Here is a 17,761-nt window from a genome sequence, read left to right as displayed (position 1 = left end):
TTTACCAAGCTAGCCATACATTCAGAACGACCCTACTGCATCCCTGGCATTCCCTATACCAGAGGGCATCTTTTGCCAATCTTTCAATTTATCCGTGACATGGGAGCACAGAAACAGCCCAAGCTATCCATAATAGAAGCTGCAAGGAATGACAGCTCTATGTCTCTCCATAGGAGCTCAGCTCTATCTCTCCACCTCTGTAGTGAAACTTGTGTGTACCATTGACAATGCAAAGTTAAAAAGCCATACAGTCAAATGGGGGAAGTGCCACTAGAGATTGCACTTGTATGAAAAGAGGCAGCCAGTGGAATTGTGGAATACGAACTGTTATCTAGAGAGGGACACATTTCTCATCAGATAGTTGGTGGGTATTTTTATCATGTCAGAAGCGACTTGGGAACATACTGCAAGTCACTTCTTGTGTGAGAGAATTGGTGGCGTTGCCCAGGGCACGCCCGGATGTGTTACCGTCCTGCTGGGAGGCTTCTCTCATGTCCCCGCAAGCTAGAACCACAGTTATTGTACTGTCTCAGCAATGATACATTTACAACAGGTTGTCTGCATGTGGACATTGGCCTTTCTTTTGGTCATTCGCTTTTAACTTCTTTCCAAAGTGACCTTTGAGGCCTCATCTGCAGCGTCTCAAGTATACAATAGAGGTTCATGGTCATAGGCAGTTTGCCTTGAAGGCTTCTAAGTAAATGGGAGAATCTTGATTTTCCTGTCACATCTGCAACTTTACAGAGTCCCTTGGATTTGCCCTTGAGAGGGGAAAAAAATCATGTGTGAAGCCATTCAAAGACATTGTCAAGCCGAATCCAGCCCACCAGCTGTGTGGCAGCTGTCCACCAGAGCTACAAGAAACAATCTGATTTTGCTCCTAATCTGGGTTTACAAATGCAGGATAATTATCAGACACTTGGAAACCATAGTATGTGGGTCAAAGCGTTTTTGAGTTTTCAAAACTATAATTGTGGAGACCAGCCTTGAAGCCCTGCAAGCAAAATTTCACATAGCAGTGGTATGCATCGCCCACATTCCTGCAAATACCCACAGATCTATAGTTGGGATATCCAAATGTATTCCATGGGAGAAAAGGCAGAAGCAAAACTCAACCAAGCCCATCTCATTTATAGTAGCCTGTCATCTCTGAGTTGATGGAAAAGGCTCGAACCAAAATCCTGTTTCCCTTTCTCTCCTTCCTCAATATCTCCAAACCATTCACATGCCATGTGAACCTGAGGTTTGTTTAGGATTTCAGAACCCCATCTTGGAAGGAATATCATGTTGTTTGGAAGACGTTGGCCCATCCCGTCTCCGTGTTAGATGGTTGCTGGGATTTTTTTGTTAAAAAGACAAGAACTACCTGTGGCATTATTACTACAATGAGAATAATTTTGGATGGTCGTCCCAAGGGATGTGTGCGGAAGAGGTAACTGAACGGAGATTCTTAGGATCAGTCCGTGTCAATCACAAGAACAAAGTTGATATAGCTGAAGTATTACAAAGGGAGAAAACATGGCAAAGGAGGTGGACATTGAGTCAGGTGATTAGGGTTTGTTTCAGAATTCATTTCTCAAAAGCTTTAAACTGCTCAAATGGTTGTTGTTGTTCAACTTTGCATGAGGAGTTTGGGTCCTGAAAAGAAAACAGAGTTATGGGATGCAAAAGGAACACTTGAAATCAATTCACATAAGTCTTCTTCCCCATTGCAGTCAGAAGTTTAACCTCCAGGAAAGACAGTGTTGATTTTTTAAAGATTTTTTATATATAATCTAACCCCTGAACAAAATAGAAGATTTATACAGGAAGAAAGATAAACAGGTAGCATTTTTGTTTTTCATTTTCTTTTCTAGGTCTTCCCCTTATCGCCACCACCCCACACCCTTAGGGGCAGGGAAACAATAGTAACCCAAGGTTCTGGATGGTCTGAGCTGAGTTTTGTTTTACTCTGGATATTAAATATAAATTATGTAATTTCCCTCCGTGTCTACTTTTTTAAAACTTCTGTTTTTGAGGTTTTTTTCCTACAAAATAAGGGTTTTTTTGTAAAATTTCTTCCCTTCCCCTCCCTTCCCATTTGTTCCACCTGGTTCTGCTTGGAAAATAGTTTTTGTTCTGCATTTTTTTCCATCTTGGCAAAAGAATCCCGGGGTGTGTGATGGGGAGGGGGTAAAAACAGGGAAGGGTGGTGGTTGGCCGTTATATGTGGGAGGAAGGGGGATTCTGCATCATGAATATGAATAGTCTATGTCTGGAATTCCCCCGTCTCTGTACCCACGCGTTGTGCCGTAGCCGATGGTGTGGGTGCTTTTGTAAAGACTGGTTCCATTGGAAGGGAATATGGTATGGATGACATACTCTTCCTTTGCCCGGTGTGGATTGATCGGCAGCATCTGCAAACCCGGCCCGCGTATTTCCAGGATGGAATTATCCTTCTTGGTGCCCGATTCCACGTAGTCGTCTTTCTTCCGACTGCCTCGTTCACGGGTCAGCAGGTCTCCTGTCCGGTGGACATACCAGCAAATGGCTGCCAAGACCAGGAAGAGGAAGACCAAGGCTACTGCTCCACCAATGATCCCTGCTAATGGCAGCCCAGCCAACGGGTCCATGTTTTGTTCATGGTTGAGGGTGGTTGTGGGGCTGTACATGTCTGCTGTCTCGGCCTTGGCACATACGGGGGTTTCGTCAGGCCCATATGTACTGCCTGTTTCCATGGTGACCATGCAGATGATGTAGGTTGACTTGGGTTCCAGGGCCGTCAGCAAGTACTCCGTCTTATCTCCTTGTACCAGGGTCTCTGTAATAGAACCCACAGCTGGGCTGTGGCCCAAACGCAGCCAACTGAGGCGAAAAGAGGACGCTGGCAGCATGGCCTTCCAGCTGATGCGGATGCTGTCGGCGGTCAACGGCTTGACGTTGAGGACCAAAGCTTTGGCTCCCGCTCCAGTGGCCATTGGATAGTCAATGTTTGAATCGGGCAGTTGGATGCCAGGCCTCTTGGACTTGAGGGTGAAGAGGGAGCCCTGTGGGGTTGTGACGGCAGCATTGCTCGCGGTTGTCTTGGCTGCCACAACCACCCCTGGATTGCTCTGTGGGCCCGCCTCAAAGCACTCATCCATCTCGTTGGTTATGTCCTTAATGGCCATGCCTCTGACCTTATCAGGCCCTTGGCACATCAGCCCCCTCACATTCACCACTGCAGCCCGGGCCTTGACCCAGTCCCTCAACCACATGAGATTGCACCCGCAGTACCAGGGGTTGTTCCTCAGCAGGAGCTGAGAGAGGCCGTCCAGGTCATCAAAGAGACCCTTGGGCAGCGTGGTCAAGTTGTTGTTGGACAGATCAAGCTTCTCCAACTCCCGCATCTTAGAAAGGGTGTTGTAGGGGATGTGGCTGATGGCGTTGTCTTGGAGGTAAAGCCTCTGCAGGTGGGCGCTGGGGAGATTGAGAGGGGGCGCTGCCAGAGAGTTCCGCACCAGCGAGAGCTCGCTGAGGTTCTGCAGGCGGCTGAAGGTGTCGTCCGCAATGCGCTGGTTGGCCAAAAGGTTGCCGTCGAGCACGAGGCGCCGCAGGCTGTTGAGCCCCTTGAAGGCATGGAGCGGGATGGTCGAGATGCGATTGTCGTCCAGCCGGAGCTCCTCCAGGGTGCGGGGCAGGCCGGAGGGGATGCTGCTGAGGTGGTTGCGGGACAAAAAAAGCAGCTTGAGGCGCGTGCTGTCCGCAAAGGCGTCGTCTTCGATGCTGACGGTGGAGACGGAGTTGTCATCCAGGTGCAGCTTCTCCAGCAGCGGGATGCGTGCCAAGGAGTCCCGGGCGATGGTGCGGACATTATTGTCCTGGAGATGGAGCTCCCTCAAGGAACGGGGCAGGTTGATGGGGAATTCATCCAGGTCATTTTCATAGAGGTAGATGACCTGACAGGAATTGGATCAAGAGGGAAATTCAGCAGGGCTGAAGCAGAGAGCGGAAGCGACATGCAACTTTAAAAAATGTTCACAAAACATGGGCTTTGGTTATGACAAGCATGAGTGGAAATAATACACTTATACTGGGGAGAATGACTTTGATTTCAAAGGACCCTGAAACTAATTTTCAAGATACTACTTTCAGTCTCATCCAACTATTCAAGTACAATAGTCATACTACCAAATTCCTTGTAAGTTCAAGGATGAGATGGATCAACAAAGATATGGAACATTCAGGATTAACTATTGAAAAAGACCACATGCTTCCTCCCCATTGAGTTCCCCTATTTCTATTACCTGAACATTGATCTTCTTCTTCAATGTGGAAGGGATGCCGGCGTTATTGATCTGATTGTTCTGCAGGTAGAGGGTGGTGGCATCGTCGGGGATGTCAGCCGGGATGGAGGTCAGACCCCGGTCATTGCAATAGATGAAGCCGTTGTCACAGCGACAGACTGACGGGCAGGTGGTGCTGTCAATCACCTCGCTCAGAAAAGCCACTAAGCCGTAGCAGAGGAAGAGCCAGTCACGCAAGTCCATGGTGGCCGCTGTGGTCACAACGGTGGCCGTCACCACAGCGGCTGTGGGCGAGGTGCTCGCCATGGCACACGGGGTGGTAGCTTATCCTGGGGTTAGAAAACCTTTAGCCCTGAAGAAGAAAACAGTCTGGTTTTAGCATGGATTCATATCTTGCTGGTTTCCACAAGGTTTCATTGCAAACAGAGGTGGGAGAGAGGGAAGGAGACTCCACCACTATAATCATTATTGGTTTACTGTGGGTTTCCCGAACTGTCTGGCCATGTTCCAGAAGCATTCTTTCCTGATGTTTCGCCCACATCTATGGCAGGCATCCTCAGAGGTTGTGAGGTCTGTTGAAAACTAGGCAAGTGGGGTTTGTATATCTGTGGAATGTCCAGGGTGGGAGAAAACATTCTTATCTGTTGGAGGTAAGTGTGAATGTTGCAATTGGCTGCCTTGATTAGCTTGAATAGCCTTGCAGCTTCAAAGCCTGGCTGGTCCTGCCTAGGGGAATCCTTTGTTCGGAGGTGTTAGCAGGCCCTGATTGTTTCCTGTCTGGAATTCCCCTGTTTTCTGAGTGTTGTTGTTTATTTTCTGCCCTGATTTTAGTGGTTTTTAATACTGGTAGCCAGATTTTGTTTATACAGTAGAGTCTCACTTATCCAACATAAATGGGCCGGCAGAACGTTGGATAAGCAAATATGTTGGATAATAAGGAGGGATTAAGGAAAAGCCTATTAAACATCAAATTACATTATGATTTTACAAATTAAGCACTAAAACATCAGGTTTTACAACAAATTTGACAGAAAAAGCAGTTCAATACACAGCAATGTTTTGTAGTAATTTATGAATTTAGCACCAAAGCATCACAGTGTATTGATTGTATTAGTGTACTGACTACTAAAAGGCAGACTGCATTGGATAATCCAGAATGTTGGATAAGCGAATGTTGGATAAGTGAGACTCTACTGTATTCATGGTTTCCTTTCTGTTGAAATTGTCCACATCCTTGTGGATTTCAATGGCTTCTCTGTGTAGTCTAACATGGTGGTTGTTAGACTGGTTCAGCATTTCTGTGTTTCCAAATAATATGCTGTGTCCAGGTTGTTTCATGAAGTGTTTTGCTATGGCTTCGAGCAGTCAAGACTTCTTTCTCCCAAACTGGACATCATTTCTCAGATAGAGATAGAGAGATAGATAGATACCTCACTTGCCTAGTTTCCAACAGACCTCACAACCTCTGAGGATGCCTGCCATAGATGTGGGCGAAACATCAGGAGAGAATACTTCTGGAACATGGCCCGGAAAACTCACAGCAACCCAGTGATTCCGACCATGAAAGTCTTTGACAACACACAGCCAGTAGTTTCCAAGCTCTGAATTAGATACGCCGTTCTTCCTCTCGCAAACTAATATTGCCATACAAAGATTGAATTCAAGCAGGATTTAGTTCCAAAGCTAGTTTTCAAAACCAGAGTTCATCCCACGATGTGCAAAGTGCAAATTGATATGTAAAGAGAGATTCTGCACGCTGTTGTAGTTGAAATGTTTCATTCTCGCTAGGGAAATCTAGGTTCATGTCCCCACTCAGCCTTGAAGTTCACTGTGTGACCTTGGGCTGTTTTTTCTCTGAGATTAATCTACCATACAGAATTGTTATAATGATATATTGAGAGATCCGTAATCCCCCTCATGTATATATCATTCCGAGCTCCCTGCAAAAGAGAAAGGTTACAGATGTTTTATTATGTCTTGATAAAGGTGTAAAAGCTTCGGAGCGTTTGCAGAATGTCTATTTCTCAACACAATAGAACTCAGAAAATGTGATAATCAAGTACCTTGGACTACACTAGGATGAACTTTGTGTGGAAATAGAATTTCCTTTTCTCCTTCTTGGACTTTGTGTAGACACAGGACTCTGCCAGGGTTTCTCAAAATGGTGGTCTGGGAACTGGTGTCGGCCAATGGGAATTGGCTCCTAGTCTTTGGCAAGTAACATGAACGAAAGTAACAGTAGTACAGGCGTAGCACAGTGGGTGCTGCAGAAAAATCCTGTCGATCGAAAGGTCAGCAGTTCGAGCCTGGGTCAGGGTGAGCACCCGCCGTTACCCCCAGCTCACCTGCCCAGCTAACAGTTCAAAAGCAGACATGCGAGTAGATAAATAGGTACTGCTTTTAGCGGGGAGGTAATAAAGGTGCCCTTAAGGACATTGATAGAGAGAAGCTCCTGGGCATGGAAGATGGAGCGACAGCACCTGCCTGTAGCCAGAGTCGAGCACAGCCTCCAAGATGCCGGAAATAAGTTATTAATAATACAGTAATAGTAATAATAATAATAATAATAATAATAAGATGGGGAAAACTGCCTTTACCTCTGTGTTGTCTGTCCTTGTTAATTGTATAATTGGCATTGAAAGTTTGCCATATACAGTAGAGTCTCACTTATCCAACTTAAACGGGCCGGCAGAATGTTGGATAAGCGAATATGTTGGATAATAAGGAGGCATTAAGTAAAAGCCTATTAAACGTCAAATTAGGTTATGATTTTACAAATGAAGCACCAAAACATCATGTTAGACAACAAATTTGGCAGAAAAAGTAGTTCAATACGCAGTCATGCTATGTAGTAATTACTGTATTTATGTATTTAGCACCAAAATATCACGATATATTGAAAACATTGACTACAAAAATGCATTGGATAATCCAGAACGTTGGATAAGCAATTCTTGGATAAGCGAGACTCTACTGTATGTGTTCTGTAAGCCGCTCTGAGTCCCCTTCGGGGTGAGAAGGGTGGAGTATAAATACAACAACAACAACAACAACAAGTTTTAGCCACTTGTCACGAATATAGTAGCAGTCCCTGGCATATTAGGAGGAAAAGTTTTTTGTCCAATGCATCAAAAACCCCAACGATGGATTATAATAATTCAGGTTACATTGTTGACTACTTTCATTTCCCATCAAATACTTTCTGAATGAAAAAAAAAAAACAGCATATCCAGAGATGCTACTTGATGAGCTAGATTTCCATGTGCGTTAAAGGACATTTCCTCTAAGTTGCAATACACAACGCTGTAGTCCTGGATTTGCCTCTTATGTCTACAGCCTGGCATTTTCTTAACTGAATACTTGAATAAAGCCCCCACTAATGTGTGCTGTGCATCCTTATTTCCCCCCTAAGAACGGCTGTAGATGATGAGACAATAGCTATAATTGGAAGGTTGTGTGTCTTGTCTGCCATCTTGTTCGTCTCATTAGGAAGCACCAAACCTGACAGCTAAGCTCCTCGGAGGTTTGAATGCATTTTAAAACAACAACTTTAATTAGTGTGAAAGCATCGATCACATTTTTAATTGGATTTTAATCAGAACTGTACCTCATCCCATCCCATGAAGTGCTGGTAGCAGTGTTATATGAAACCCATTTGTGTGTTTTAAAAAGTCACAGAACGGGGCGGTGTGTGTGTGTGACCTTTTTTCTGGATTGCAACACCCATCATCCTCTAAACAGAATGCCTGAGCCCATAGTACTAGGTGTGTCTGGAATCTACATCCTGCACACTATGGCTACAGACAGCAACAAAGGCAAAAATATGTTGGCAAATGGCAATACCTATATATTAAAAAATACCTGGTGGTTGACAAGTCTATTACAGTAGAGTCTCACTTATCCAAGTCTCACTTATCCAAGCTTCTGGATTATCCAAGCCATTTTGTAGTCAATGTTTGCAATATATCGTGATATTTTGGTGCTAAATTCGTAAATACAGTAATTACAACATAACATTACTGCGTATTGTACTACTTTTTCTGTCAAATTTGTTGTATAACATGATGTTTTGGTGCTTAGTTTGTAAAATCATAACCTAATTTGATGTTTAATAGGCTTTTCCTTAATTCCTCCTTATTATCCAAGGTATTTGCTTATCCAAGCTTCTGCTGTCCCGTTTAGCTTGGATAAGTGAGACTGTACTGTATTTATTTATTTATTTACAGTATTTATATTCCGCCCTTCTCACCCCGAAAGGGACTCAGGGCGGATCAGATTATGTACATATAGGGCAAACATTCAATGCCCATAAACACATCGAACCGAGACAGAGACAATAGACAGACAGACGCAGAGGCAATTTAACCTTCTCCTGAGGGGATGCTCGATTCTGGCCACAGGGGGGAGCAGTTGCTTTCATCATCCACTCTGATGGCACTTCCTCATTCCAACGTTGTAAATTAGTTAAACTTGCCTCCCCACTTTTATAAGTGGTACCTTATTTCCTACTTGATAGATGCAACTATCTTTCGGGTTGCTAGGTCAGCAACGAGCAGGGGCTATATTTTATTTTTAATTGACGGGTGCTCACCCCGCCACGGGCTGGCCTCAAACTCATGACCTCATGGTCAGAGTGATTTATTGCAGCAGCTGTTTACCAGCCTGCGCCACAGCCTGGCCCTCTACAGAGCTCAAACATTATGAATATTCCAGCTTGGGTAAAAGCCTGCCTTGTGGCAGAGGAATGGGATTCAAGTTTTTTTTTTTACTGGGCTGGACTTTAGAACAGCTAGTATATCACCAGCAGTAATAAGATCTACCAACCGAAAGGTGGCCAGTTCGAAGCCTGGTCGGGGTGAGCACCTGACTGTCAAGCCCAGCTCACTGTTTACCTAAGCAGTTCGAAAACAACTTAGAGCTGTAAGTTGAGAAATTAGGTACCACTGATTAAGCGGGGAGGTATTTTGCGACACCATAAAAAGACCAGAAGTACCAGTGACGAAAACGAAGGATCGTCATAGAGAATGGAGCTTGCGTCCCACTTGCCCTTGCCACTTTCTTGGCCGCTGCTAGTCAGATTCCCAATTACAGGGTATAAAAGACCTTTGGAAAAAAGGGGAGAAAAGGCTTGGCTTAAGAGAGGGAGGCCTGAAAAGGCGCCTGTCGCTTTAACCACCTTTTTTGGCTGCTCCTTTATGCCCCTGTTGTTTATATTACATGGTTTATGTAGCCTATCAAATTAAGGCCAGTAAATCGCTTTGCTTTATGGCCTTGGTTTTTATTCTCTTGGATCTGGTGGAGATCAGGAAGAAAGAGAGGGAAACAAAGAGAGGAAGGGGCTGCGGAGCAAGGAAGAAAGAAAGAGGGAGAGGGAGCAAATGGAAGGCAAGCAAGGAAAGTGGGTTCGGTCATATAGTATTTTTACCTCCTGATGATGTCATGTATGGATTTTATTGTAATTGCCTGGGCTTGGCCCTATGTTAGCCGCCCCGAGTCCCTTTGGGGAGATGGAGACGGGGAACAAAAATAAAGTTGTTGTTGTTGTTATTATTATTATGGCCTTGCATATAGAGCCACAGATAGCACTCTGGACATCATGGTTTTATAGAGGAAAAGGAGAATTCTTGGGTTGTTGTGAGTTTCCTGGGCTGTATGGCCATGTTCTAGAAGCATTCTCTCCTGATGTTCTGCCCAGGCATCCTCACAGGTTGTGAGGTCTGTTGGAAACTTAGGCAAGTGGGGTTTATATATCTCCAGGCAAGTGGAGACAAGTGTGAATGTTGCAATTGGCCAGCTTGATTAGCATCGAATGGCCTTGCAGCTTCAAAGCCTGGCTGAATTCAGACTTGCCTCCAACAGACAAGAGTTCTTTCTCCCACCCTGGACATTCAACAGGTACAGTAGAGTCTCACTTATCCAACATAAACGGGCCGGCAGAACGTTGGATAAGCGAATATGTTGGATAATAAGGAGAGATTAAGGAGAAGCCTATTAAACACCAAATTAGGTTATGATTTTACAAATTAAGCACCAAAACATCATGTTATACAACAAATTGGACAGAAAACGTAGTTCTATACGCAGTAATGCTTTGTAGTAATTACTGTATTTACAAATTTAGCACCAAAATATCACGATGTATTGAAAACATTGACTACAAAAATGCGTTGGATAATCCAGAACGTTGGATAAGCGAATGTTGGATAAGTGAGACTCTATTGTATATAAACCCACTTGTCTAGTTTCCAACAGACCTCACCACCTTTGAGGATGCCTGCCATAGATGTGTGTGAAACGTCAGGAGAGAATGCTTCTGGAACATGGCCAGACAGCCCAGAAAACTCGCAGCAACCCAAGGTGCCTCTTTTCAGAGATTAAAGAAAAATCGGTGCGCCCAGATTGCTTCATGGACCTCTTCCATACACTCTGCATAGACTCAATGGACTGTGGCCAGCAAAAATGTTTGTCATTCCATCCAGGAGAAAATAGCTATGAGGTCTATTAGTAGAAAGAAAAAAATAAGGATTCTGCAATACGTTTATTTCGACTCACCTAAATGTCACAGACGTGTGTGAGTTCTCAAGTTTCCAAGAACTCTTCATCAAATAACATAGAAAATGGGAAAGAAACTGGAGGATTTGAAGGCTCACACATGTCTGTGATATTTTCATTAGTCCTAATAAAGCTGTTCGGGAACTCTGGGTTTGCCCAAGAGCCAAAAGCAAATCACCAAAGAAAAGGAATATCAAAGCTACCGCTATCTGTCTTCTGGCTAGGGAAACGCAGACTACATTATGGAAAAATAAGCATTCGCTTGTAAGTGTCAGAGATTGGCAGAGTTGTTCTTGTGTTAGACTGCAGCTCCCATTATTCCCAGACAGCATGTCCAAAGTGGGCTTAGGCCAGGTCGGACTCAGCTCCTCTAGCAATTGAAGTCTGAGAGTTTGGTGAGAGGTGGATAAATGAGAGGTTGAATGTAATGATTTTGCATGGTGGGACGTTGTCTAGATGTCCCTTGTGTCCCTTCAGCTTTAAGTCTCTTATTATTCTATAATTCCCGCAATGCCAATGGCACCATCAGGATGGGCCTAGGCTGAATGAGCAGGAACCCCAGAGCATAAAGCTGACATACCACATTACGGGTCCTTGCTTACTGGTTCTTATTTACGGATAAGTGAGAACATCTTCTTCACTGAAGGGAATTCTCCCTGTGTTGTTGAAGGCCTTCATGGCCAGAATCACTGGGTTGCTGTGAGTTTTCTGGGCTATCTGGCCATGTTCTGGAAGCATTCTCTCCTGACACTTCACCCACATCTATGGCAGGCATTGTTAATGTGGGATTTGTGTATTGGTAGTGTTTAAATGAAATTTGTGTCTGGCATGTATTGCATACTGATTGCATCATCCAGAGTATGATATAGTCTGTAAAGCGTTAATGACTGAGAAGCTGTGTTGACCTTGATGTGTGGCTGGAACCTGAGGAGTGTCCAGACTCAAGTGTGTTTGTACATTACTGACTGCATCAGTTGAGATCTTGCTCTGTTCTGAGTTGTGTCTGCCTAGAGTGAAAGCCAAGTCCTGTGTTCGTCTGCAAGTCTGTTTGTCTTGTACAGTAAAGCTTTGTACATATTTTTTTTACCATCGTCTCTGACGTCTCTTCGTTCTGCGCTCCATTGACAACATACAACTGCTGCTATGCTGCGAATTACTCTGACAGGCATCCCCCACCTTGGACATCATTCCAGAGATAAATAAACCCCACTAGTTTCCAACAGACCTAACAACCTCTGAGGATGCCTGCCGTTGATGCTTCTGGAACATGGCCATATAGCCTGGAAAATTCACAGCAACCCAGTAACTGCGGCCATGAAAACCTTCAACAACACAAGGGGCACCTTCTTTCCTACCTCACTCCTTTCTCCATTAAGCCCCCCTCCCTTTGCCTGATTTCTAATCCGTCCCCTGCTCCCCCTCCGGGTTGACCTCCCCTCCGCCATATGCTTTCTCTGTCCTTCCTCCAGCGTTGACTTTTTGTCCCAGCTTATGCGAGCGGGGCACTCACTCATGCGGGACGTTGGCAGCTTCCGCTACAGGAGGCTACGCTTTACAGGGCCCCCGTGCATCCCTTTTAACCTCCGCTGAGTTAAACTCCTTCCAATGTTATTTTTTACAAGGCCCTTTTCATGGAAGATTTGAGTCGGCAAGTGTCTTGCTGGGCCAGTGCCCATTAAATCACGAGAAACCACTCACTCGCCTCGACTTCATTATGCATTCAATTCCTCTATAAATTTTACATTTCCTTTTTCTTTCTCGCACCACAGTGTATTCGCCCCTTGTTCTTTTTGCGCCTCCCCCCACTTTTCTATCTCCCTCCGGCTTATTCATACTTTGGTCATATTCTCCATTATGGGACATAAAATCCTTTATAGGCCAATATTTCACGGTGTCATGTCGGAGAGACCAACTGGACGTGGCTTCCAATCTGTTTGCAACAGTCAATGCAGATCCCACTAAAATAAGAAGACACTGAGTGATTTTCCCCCATTCTGGCTAACTTTCAGAACTTTCTATTATTTATTTATTTATTTACAGCATTTATATTCCGCCCTTCTCACCCCGAAGGGGACTCAGGGCGGATCACATTACACATATAGGCAAACATTCAATGCCTTTTAAACATAGAACAAAGACAAGACAAACATAGGCTCCGAGCGGGCCTCGAACTCATGACCTCCTGGTCAGAGTGATTCATTGCAGGTGGTTACAGCTGGCTTGCTCTCCAGCCTACGCCACAGCCCTAGCACTAAATCTAAATCTCCCCTAGACAAATGCTATGTTCAACAAAGGACAAGAAGGATCCTCTCACCTCTGTAGGAGTCTACCGTATACCATGCAGCTGTGGATAAGTATACATAGGTAAAGGTAAAGGTTTTTCCCTGATGTTAAGTCCAGTCGTGACCGACTCTGGGGGTTGGTGCTCATCTCCATTTCTAGGCTGAAGAGCCGGCATTGTCCATAGACGCCTCCAAGGTCATGTGGCCGGCATGACTGTATGGAGCGCCATTACCTTCCCGCCGGAGCAGTACCTATTGATTTACTCACATTTGCATGTTTTCAAACTGCTAGGTTGGCAGGAGCTGGGATTTGGCAGCTCCCGGGATTTGAACCTGGGACCTTTTGGTCTGTAAGCTTAGCAGCTCAGCGCTTTAACACACTGTGCCACCAGGGGACCCATAGTCTACATAAGTCTACATAGGGACCACCAAATGCAGCAGCATTGCACAAACTCGAATCAAAAAACATTAAAAACACTGCAGACTAAGTCAACCAAAAAAGTCAGTCATAGCAGAGCACTTGATGAACCAACCTGGACACAGCATAATATTTGGGAACACAGAAATGCTGGACCAGTCTCACAACCACCATGTTTGGCTACACAGAGAAGCCACTGAAAACCACAAATGTGGACAATTTCAACAGAAAGGAGGAAACCATGAAAATGAACAAAATCTGGTTCTCAATATTCAAAAATTCTAAAATCAGGACAGTAAATAAAGAGCCAAACTCAGAGAACAGAGGAATTCCAGATATGAAACAATCAGGGTCAGCTAACACCTCCCAACAAAGGATTCCCCCAGGCAGGAAGAAGCCAGGCTTTAGCTGCAAGGCCATTTAATGCTAGTCTGACTGAACGTAGCTCCCTCTATGACCCACCTTGGAGGTTAAGATCATCCGGGGAGGCCCTGCTCTTGATCCCACCACTATCGCAAGTGCAATTGGTGGGGACGAGAGACAGGGCCTTCTCAGTTGTGGCCCCTCGCCTGTGGAACTCCCTCCCTAATGAAATCAGAGCAGCCCCCTTGTCTTTAAAAAAAACTTAAAAACTTAAAACATGGTTATGGGACAAAGCATTTAAGCAGTAACTATAGCAGTGCAATGATTGAGAACTTTTAAGGTGACGGACTATTGGACCTGTCCTGGACTACAATATGGAACTTGAGTGATTTTCAATGCTGCTTTAATTAATCTATGTTTAATGTTTAGTTTTAATTGTAATAGTTATTTTTGGAATTGTATGTTGGGTATTGATTTGTTGCCGATTGCAAGGCCGTCCTGAATCCCCTTCGGGGTGAGAAGGGCGGGATACAAGTATGGGAAATAAATAAAATCTATATATATAAAAGAGTGATGGAATCCTGGCGACCGTCAAAACAACAAAACTAAACACCCCACAACCTCGAAAATTGAAAACACAACCCATCATCCACGCCTCTAGGTTGATACAACAAAAAAGAAAAGAAAAATAAAGTCCTAATTAGAGGGAGAGGAATAATTGTTTTTATCCAATTGCTGCCAGTTAGAAGGCTAAGCTCCGCCCACTTGGTCTCCTAGCAACCCACTCACCCAGGGGACAAGCAGAGTTAGGCCTCACTTAGGCCTCTTCCACACTGCTTATAAAATACAGATTATCAGATTTTAACTGGATTAGATGGCAGTGAAGACTCAAGGCCCTTCCACACAGCTATATAACCCATTTATAATGGACTTAATGTAAGGTAAAACCTTTACCCTTTACCTTAACTACCACCAGTTCCTCAAGACTTTATTTCCCATACCACCAGACTTCGCCACAGCAACTCGTGGCCGGGCACAGCTAGTAAAGTAATAAAATAATCAAGGTGGCCAATTGCAACATACACACTTGTCTCAAGCAGACAAGAGTTCTTTCTCCCTCCACAGATATATAAACCCCACTTGCCTAGTTTACAACAGACCTCAGGACCTCTGAGGATGCCTGCCATAGATGTGGGCGAAACGTTAGACGGGAATGCATCTGGAACACGGCCGTACAGCCCCGAAAACTCACAGCAACCCAATGCTTGTTTACTTTTCAGGATTTGCTGTGATTCCCACAACATAATACAGCTACTGAAAAGTCTAATGCAATATATCTTGAACTGCATTAAGACGGGATTATTGGAGAAGATGATGGAACTGGCTGTCTACGAGGGAGATACGGAGTAAAGCACAGCTTCAATCTCTCGCTGAGCTGCTGTGATCGTATCGCTTACCTCCAAAGATTTGGTCAAAAGACTACCGATTTGTAGCTGCCGAGCCATCATTCATGCCTAGTTCATATTGAAGGCTTATCCCCCAGCAGCGGCTATGGTGGATGTAGCAAAAAAAGTTGCATTCCCAAACTCTCAGTGCAATGCACAGGGCAGTTCTGACATTCCTCCCACCTACCCACCCCCAATAGCTGCTGCTTTTGTGCTCCTCCCATCTGTGTCAATGGGGATCAAACAAAGGGAACAGCCAGCCAGATCAAGCTTTGAGTTTAGCGAGTGGCGTAGTTTTTTGAAATGGCCATTTAAGGCCAAGTTTTTGTGCTAGGGAGGAAAGAAGATGAGGCAAAGCACAGGTAGTTTGAGTCCACAGAATCAAACAATTGGAAGACTGCAAGGGCCACCCAGTCCAACTCCTTCCCATGCAGTTTAGGAGAGATTCTCCACGACTCTTTGCCCCGGCTTGTTCTTCTGTTACCCACTTTCTTCCTGTACCACACCCCGACTCACCCAATTATTACCTCCTCGGTTAGGCCACAGCTTCAGGCTTTGGCACATTATCCTGCCAATGAATCTTGCCAATTCCCAATGTTTTGCTGAAGTGTCTCCAGCCGTGTCCCCCTCCCCTCAAATATAATATTAATCTTTCTTACTCTGGGATGATCTGAATTCTTGTCTTCCTCCACAATTTAATTTCTGTTTTAACATATACTAAACAGAGCAAGTAGAAGAATTGGCACTCCTATATGAAACACTAGCTGTGCCCGGCCAGGCGTTGCTGTGGCGAAGTATGGTGGTATGGAAAATAAAGTACAGTAGAGTCTCACTTATCCAAGCCTCGCTTATCCAACCTTCTGGATAATCCAAGCCATTTTTGTAGTCAATGTTTTCAATATATCGTGATATTTTGGTGCTAAATTTGTAAATACAGTAATTACTTCATAGCATTACTGCATATTGAACTACTTTTTCTGTCAAATTTGTTGTATAACATGATGTTTTGGTGCTTAATTTGTAAAATCATAACCTAATTTGATGTTTAATAGGCTTTTCCTTAATCCCTCCTTATTATCCAACATATTCGCTTATCCAACGTTCTGCCGGCCCGTTTATGTTGGATAAGTGAGATTCTACTGTATTACTAATAATATTGCAGTATAGTGGTATAGTACAATATAGTAATATATAATATTAATATTGTGCTATGCTAATAATATCTTGTATATACATATACGGTGATATTGATAATAATATTATAATGTAATACAATGTAATGCTAATAATAATACAATATAATAATTGTATATTATATATAGCATGTAATATTACTAATAATATTTATAATAATAATATATAACTTTATTTTTATACCCCGCCCCATCTACCTGAAGGGACTCGGGGCGGCTTACATGGGGCCTTGCCCGATACAACAATATAATAACAACAACAAAACAATAAAACAAATATCCCAACAATAAAAACATCAGCATCAATAATAATATTTCAGTATAGTGGTATAGTACAATATAGTGATATAATACTAATATTGTGCTATGCTAATAATATAATATATTGTATGTATATATAACTTGTAAGCTGCTCTGAATCCCCTTCAGGGTGAGAAGGGTAGGATATAAATGTCATAAATATTAAATTAATTAATTAATAAACGTTGCCACTATGCACAGTTGACTATGTTGGGTATATGTGCCAAGTTTGGTCCAGATCTGACGTCGGTTGTGTCAGTGCTCTCTTGATGCAGGTGAACTACAACTCCCATATGCCAAAAACAGTCACCCCCAAACCCCGCCTGTATTCACAGTTTATTTATTTATTTACAGCATTTATATTCCGCCCTTCTCACCCCGAAGAGGATTCAGGGCGGATCACATTACACATATAGGCAAACATTCAATGCCTTTTAACATAGAACAAAGACAAGACAAACATATGCTCCGAGTGGGCCTCGAACTCATGACCTCCTGGTCAGAGTGATTCATTGCAGCTGGTTGCAGCTGGCTTGCTCTCCCGCTTGTGCCACAGCCCGGGCCTGTTGGCCATGTTGGGTCTGTGTGTCAAGTTTGGTCCAGATCCATTGTTGGTGGATTTCAGAGTGCTCTTAGACTGCAGGTGAACTATATATCCCAGTCCCTACAACTCATTTACACCAGCTGCCTCCAGCTGGACATCTTCCATGTTGACTGGAAATGATGGGAATCGTAACTCAGCCCATCTGCAGGGTATAAGATTTGGGAGAACTAAGCCATACAATGTTCCAGGATGTTGACAAAAGCCCTAACTGGAACATTTAATGTCATTTAAAGCCGGTCTTTAAATGACGTTAGGGGACTATCATGCCTGGTTTAGGCAATAGTTTGTGAATGGATTAGGTCCTACCCTCATGTTATCCCACCACTTGCATTATTCAGG

At 43.9% G+C, this 17,761-nt stretch overlaps 2 protein-coding genes across 7 annotated transcripts in view; one reads left to right on the top strand and one right to left on the bottom strand.

Moving 5' to 3' along the window:
- Nucleotides 1-17,761, top strand: part of macrod1 (mono-ADP ribosylhydrolase 1) — a 336,953-nt gene that overhangs the window by 52,126 nt on the left and 267,066 nt on the right. The gene's annotated exons all lie outside the window — the stretch shown is intronic.
- Nucleotides 1-17,761, bottom strand: part of flrt1 (fibronectin leucine rich transmembrane protein 1) — a 193,730-nt gene that overhangs the window by 12,539 nt on the left and 163,430 nt on the right. For 2 of the 4 annotated variants that reach the window (XM_008121376.3, XM_003227964.4), the window contains 2 exons: nucleotides 4,266-4,617; nucleotides 1,746-3,917 (listed from right to left, as the gene is read on the bottom strand). In XM_008121376.3, the coding sequence (XP_008119583.1) occupies nucleotides 2,232-3,917; nucleotides 4,266-4,571 (1,992 nt within the window). In that variant the 5' untranslated portion in view covers nucleotides 4,572-4,617 and the 3' untranslated portion in view covers nucleotides 1,746-2,231. Of the gene's footprint in view, nucleotides 1-1,745; nucleotides 3,918-4,265; nucleotides 4,618-15,337; nucleotides 16,542-17,761 lie in introns of those variants that run through there. The other 2 variants (XM_016997697.2, XM_062965190.1) reach the window with 2 other exon arrangements.

Source organism: Anolis carolinensis, unplaced genomic scaffold (assembly GCF_035594765.1).
Source record: "Anolis carolinensis isolate JA03-04 unplaced genomic scaffold, rAnoCar3.1.pri scaffold_14, whole genome shotgun sequence".
NCBI lineage: Eukaryota > Metazoa > Chordata > Lepidosauria > Squamata > Dactyloidae > Anolis > Anolis carolinensis.
Note: the sequence above shows the minus strand (reverse complement) of the source record. Positions and strands in the feature narration are given on the sequence as shown.